The 6,000-nt window shown below is 34.3% G+C and overlaps 1 protein-coding gene across 1 annotated transcript in view; it reads left to right on the plus strand.

Moving 5' to 3' along the window:
• GOLPH3 (golgi phosphoprotein 3 (coat-protein)) overlaps positions 1-6,000 on the plus strand; it is a 57,584-nt gene that overhangs the window by 37,902 nt on the left and 13,682 nt on the right. The window contains exons 3-4 of the mRNA XM_010853851.1: positions 14-145; positions 3,125-3,239. Of these exons, the coding sequence (XP_010852153.1) occupies positions 14-145; positions 3,125-3,239 (247 nt within the window). The remainder of the gene's footprint in view (positions 1-13; positions 146-3,124; positions 3,240-6,000) is intronic.

Consider the following 6,000-nt stretch of genomic DNA (forward strand, 5'->3'; position numbering starts at 1 on the left):
CTTTTTTAAATAGGGTTACACATCGTTTTGGAATGACTGTATATCATCTGGATTACGTGGGTGTATGTTGATTGAATTAGCGTTGAGAGGAAGGTTACAGCTAGAGGCTTGTGGAATGAGACGTAAAAGTCTATTAACAAGAAAGGTAAGAGGGGGCCTATGTAACATAGCCTTTTTGAAGAGTTTGTGCTGCTTAAAGATGAAGAATGTTTCTACTAATAGTTTTCTATTGTATTGAAGTATAGTTGATTTACACTGTGCTAATTCCTGCTATATTATATTCAGTTATATGTATACATATATTCTTTTTTTTTTTTTTTTTTAATTTCAAGTTGAGTTTTATTGAGGACCTTACTGAAGACTGTAGCCCAGGAGACAGCCTCTTGGATAGGTCTGAGATCCTGTACATTGTTTTTTATATTCTTTTCCATTGTGGCTTATCGAAGGATATTGAATAAGTTTGCTGTATTATACAGTAGAACCATGTTGTTTTACTAATAGCTTTCAGAAGTTAAAGAAGTTGATTTTAAAGTTAAATCTTTATTGAATCATGATTCCGTATCTTTTTTTTTCATCTTTGATTTTTTTGGTTCTTTGTACATAATGAGTAATGTAATTCATTGTTAGGATCATTGGCCGTTGCCTCCTGCATATTCAAAAAGACTCCCAAAGTTTATTTGCTATTTCTGAAAACCATGATTTGGAAGACTTGACATAACTACTCAAAAGTGATACTGTGCAACTTAACCACCCATAGGCAATCGATCTTTCTGCCAGAATACAAATACTTTTCAGATCTCCTCCTCTCCATTGTTACGGTCTGTGTTAATATAGGTGTTATTGACTAGTGTCTAGAATTTTTAACTTTCATTTTAGTCTAAAATATTCAAGGCCATTTCTCTTCGTCTGTCATTGTTTCTTGGGGGATGTAGGGTGTTTCAAAACTATTTTTTTCATAATGCATTGTGTTATGATGAAATCCAAAATGCTTTAGGGTGAAAACTGAACATTTTTTGATTGATATACCAGATAGAATAATAATCCTATTGGAAAGAATATATTTTTGAAAATTATATACACAGTAGACATGGTATAGCAGGAAATATTCCTCATGGAATATTAAAATTAAATTTAGTCATTTAAAGTAGAGTCAAATGAACTGGCATGAGATTAATTTTGAAATTACTGTTTTAGATATTTGTCATAAAGCAGAATATAATTTTTATTTCCATTTTACTGTGCAACCATAGATTTATGGGGGACAAAAACCTTAGGAATTTTTAATTATCAGTGAAATATATACATTAATTACTAATAGTAATAAAAATTACAAGTAATGTTACGTTAATATTATGGATCCCTGACCTAAGAAAAAATATCCAACTATACCCAGTTTATTATAATCCTGACACCTGTCTCAGAATGATGGGCAATGCAGTGTGTTGAGGCCAGATGGCAATCGATTTCGGGAGTTAATGGAAAGTAAGAAGTGGTGGCATGACCACAGCATACAGACATACAACTTTTTATCCCAGGGCTTTTTATTTTTTCTTATTCTGACACCCTACTACAAGCATGGCCCAGAATAGCACTCTCCAATCGAACTCTCTGTGATAATGAAAGGGTTCTATATCTGCTCTGTCCAGTATGGTGGCCACCAGCCACATGTCTGTGAAATAGACACTTGAAATGTGGGTCATGCAAATTGAGACATGCTGTAAATAAAAACACACTGGCTGTTTGAAGACTTACTATGGAAAAATAAGAATGTGAAATATCTCAATTACATGTCAATATTTTGGCTATGGTGGGTTAAATCAAATGTATTAAAATTAATTGTACTTATTTTTCTTTTTAAATGTAACTACTAAACAATTTAAAAATAGATTTGTGGCTTGTATTTCTGGCTCTAATTATATTTCCATTGGGTCATGTTGTCTCCGAAATAGATACTATATTCTCTTTAACCTTTTATAGCTCATTATTGACCAGAGACACATTAATACATTAGTCTTTTGTACCTGAACGTTATTGACCAGCGATGTTTCAGTATTCACTTACACATCAAATCACTTGCCACAGGGGTCAGTTTTTGCCAAAATCCCCCAGTCAATAATGTGCTAAGATTGATCAAAGAGAAAAGGATATGCTGTCAATGACAAGTTTTCAGGAAGACTCCCATTTTAAAAATAATATTGTTAAATTTCATAATATTTTAATAGCTAACAGATCAATAATATAACAAATTAAGCTTTGATATTACAGAATTTCAGCTAGAGATTTGTTTAGCCAAGAGTGTCATGGAAGGCTTTAAAAAACTCTAAAGCAGTGTAGTGTTTTCTTCTGTCATCCCCTACTTCTGGATTTTTCTACTCTTTTGCACCACACAGCACGTGGGGTCTTAGTTTCCTGACCAGGGGCGGAACCCACGTCCCCTGCTTTGGAAGCACAGAGTCTTAACTGCTGGACCACTAGGGAAGTCCCTTGGATTGTTCTGTTCTTCAAGTGGATTCTATATCCATCTTAACTTAATGTTTTGTAGTATTTAAAATCTTTATGTAATTGAACCTATTGGTATTTCCAGGGTTTCTGCTGGTTGTCACAGTTTTGAGAAAACTTTCTCATTCTCTATTACATTTCATATTTAAATCTATCTTTTATTGCAGTATAAGCTCTGAGGAGCCAAGTCTTACTTTTTACCTCTAATTTTTTAGCCAGTTGTTTTAGTAATGTCTATATGAAATGTCACCTTTATTATGTACCAAATTCTGATATGTAATTGAGTCTGTTTCTGTATCTAATAAATGTTTGAAAAATGATTTTCTGTATCACATAGCTCAAGGTTTAGCAGTGAAGGGAATTGCAGTGAGTATAAACTCTTCTACCATTTTGCTTTACTCATTAAGGCACATTTTTGTTTATGTTATATTTTCATTTATGATTGTGGCTAATCTGGTTAGGTTAAATACTGGATTTTCTTACTATGGAATTAATTTAAAATCTGAACTTTGATAACTGCGTGAACACTTGGAGCTTTAAGCATGGTGAAATGTTTACATAATTTTTTTTTTTTTAATCTAAAGAGATCAAATAGATCATGTGATTCTTATTGATTACATTGTAGGTGATTTGTAAGTCAGATGCTCCAACAGGGGATGTTCTTCTTGATGAAGCTCTGAAGCATGTTAAGGAGACTCAGCCTCCAGAAACGGTCCAAAACTGGATTGAATTACTTAGCGGTAAGCTTCTGTGTATAAGCTGAAAACTGAATTCTTAGAAAGATTTTTGTAAAAATTTAAAATCCTTTTGAAAGGAACTTGGACAGATAGTCACAAATTTGTTTAGTGGTAGACAAACTTGAGAGTGAATTAGTCAGTAAATAGGGAAAACAGTGGTTTTTAAAATTTCATCACCTTTAATGAGACAGCAGGTGTGACTGAGATTATGTATACTTCCTTAGAGCTCCTGCCATTCTTTGTCAAAATTATTTCATGCTACCTTATTCTGGATGGGCTAGGTTAAGCTGTGTAAACAAACAACCCTAAAACCTCAGTGGCTTAAGACAGAAGCTCATTTCTCACTCATGCTGTACAAATCAGTCACAGACCACTTCATTCTCACTTTGGCAGCCAGGCAGACGGAGCTGCCACCATCTGGAGCATTGTCAGTCACTAGTGTAAAGAGAAGAAAAGTATAAAGATCACCTGGGCTCTTAAATTTCTGCTCAGAAATGTTGTGTGGTTCAGGCTGCATTGGTCAGAACAAGTCACATGGCCTCCCCTAACTTTAAGGAGACAGGAAGTGCAGCCATATGAAGGAACAGCTACCTGTTGATAGCACTGATGACTACATTTATTTTAAAGGTGCTTGTATATTTGTCTAACCTACTAGATAGTGAACTCCTTGAGTATAGGACCTGAGTTACCTTGCTCTTCTTCTCTACTATTATATAAAACACAGTTTCTATGTATATTTATTCTCATTTCATGTCCAAATACATTACTATTTAGAGTACCTTTCAAAAACATTTGGAGGTTATCAGAGATTAGTAATTAACATGTCATTTTTCTCACTTATCAATGGAATTTCTAAAGTAATAGTTATATTATGAAGATGTTCTTGTATCAGTAAAAGATTGAGTTTTGCATGTTTTTTGAAACATAAATGTACATATTCCAAACTTAGCTAATAGAGCAATAAATGAGTACTTTACACTTCTGGCAGAGTTCATTCTTTCTTCTTTTTTGTGAAGAACATAAATTTTCACAAGATTGTCTTGGTAATTTTGAGAGGTTATTTTGGCCCACACTCTGGTAGATCTGTTGATAAATTTTCTTTTTACCTCATTGAGTAAGAGAAACTTTAATGTGACCCTTTTTCCTTCTTTGTGCTTGTGATGTTGGTGTTGTGTTCAATTCCAATTTTTTTATTGTAGGAAATCTTAAAATTACTTTACCCATTTGATGAAAGTTTGTTTAGTTAAAACTAGGTGCTTACCCATCACGTACCAGGACTGTGTCACAGTGCTCAGAACACTGTCAGCCCTCTTTGCATGAGCCTTCCACCTGTTTGGCAAACCGTAGCCATTGACAAGGCTCAGTGAGGGTATGAATATTAACTCTACATGTTGAAAATTAGCAAATGTGATTTTCCAGATGAAAATAGAAGTGTTAATAACTTCTAACTGTACCCTGACAGACTGTTTCTGCATTCTCTGGAGTCTTTGTGTCCTGCTTGTGTTGTACTGCCTTTGCTGGCCCGTTACTACGTATGGTATGCAAATTAGAATTTGTAATTAGATTCTCAACTGACCAAAAAGAGCGTTTCTTAGAGTTGTCATTAGCTTTTTTGGGAAGTAAGAGTGCTAAAGTTCTTTTTGTGGTATATAGTGGGTCTTGCCTTAAGTCAGTGTTTTTGATATCCACTGTGGTGCCACTTAACACTGTGAAGGTGTTTCCGGACGCTCCCTCCGTCAGTGATCTCTTTATCTTACACTGTATGTGCTAACGTCACACGGGAATGTGGTTGAATACTGTATCTTAGACCACCAGATTTCCTTTGATAGTTTATATGCTTGTCATGTGCACATGCCATGCAGGGAGTATGACTTGCAAAGAGTTGAATCTTACCGTTTAAGGTGACTATATACTTCTTAGACTTTACATGTTAATGTAATGTTTTTTGCATGTAGCTTATCCAGTACTCAAGTTATATGATAATTGAACATGGTTTTCAACTTGAGCTGGTATGCACTGTTTTTAGCTGATTAAGGAGTGAAAGGAGGGCAGAAGTTTATAACTGTTTCTCAGAAGTAGTAAATATAATTAAGACTTTAGGAAACAGAGCCCATTTAAGTTAGGAACTTGTGTAAACCAGAAAGCTAATACTTAGAAAGTACCTTAAAAAATTTTTTTTAAACAGCATCCTGTGAAGTTCAGTATGGTTGTTAATGCCAAAATACTGTTACCTGTAGTACTTTGGTTGCATGTTCCTGATGTACAATAAGAATGATTAGTAATTTTAGCATAAAAGCAAAGAATCTGGAGTGGGAGAAAGAGCACATTTCTTTTAAATTAAGAAAATATCTTCTTCCCACCTAGTTAAAGTACTGATAGTGCTTGCTGATTTTTTTAAATAAAAAATTATATCCTACCTAACAACATTTTAACCATTTTTAAGTGTTCAGTTCTGTGGGTTAGCTTGTTAATGTAAAACTTTTTAGTTGCTTCAAGATCATAAGTGGTATCAAATACCAGTTATTGCAGCAGTACTGCTGTAAGTACTATAAAACATAAAATGAAGTGCTACCATACTAAGTCTTAAAATCCATTTGGGCAAGAATTGTATATTTCTAATAACAGATTAGAGTTTAATGGTACGATTTTCTGTAAGTGCATTCAGTTCAGTTCAGTCACTCAGTCATGTGACCCCATGAACTGCAGCACGCCAGGCCTCCCTGTCCATCACCAACTCCCAGAGTTTACTCAAACTCATGTCCAT

This window comes from Bison bison, unplaced genomic scaffold (genome assembly GCF_000754665.1).
Source record: "Bison bison bison isolate TAMUID 2011002044 unplaced genomic scaffold, Bison_UMD1.0 scf7180017864331, whole genome shotgun sequence".
In the NCBI taxonomy this organism is placed as follows: domain Eukaryota; kingdom Metazoa; phylum Chordata; class Mammalia; order Artiodactyla; family Bovidae; genus Bison; species Bison bison.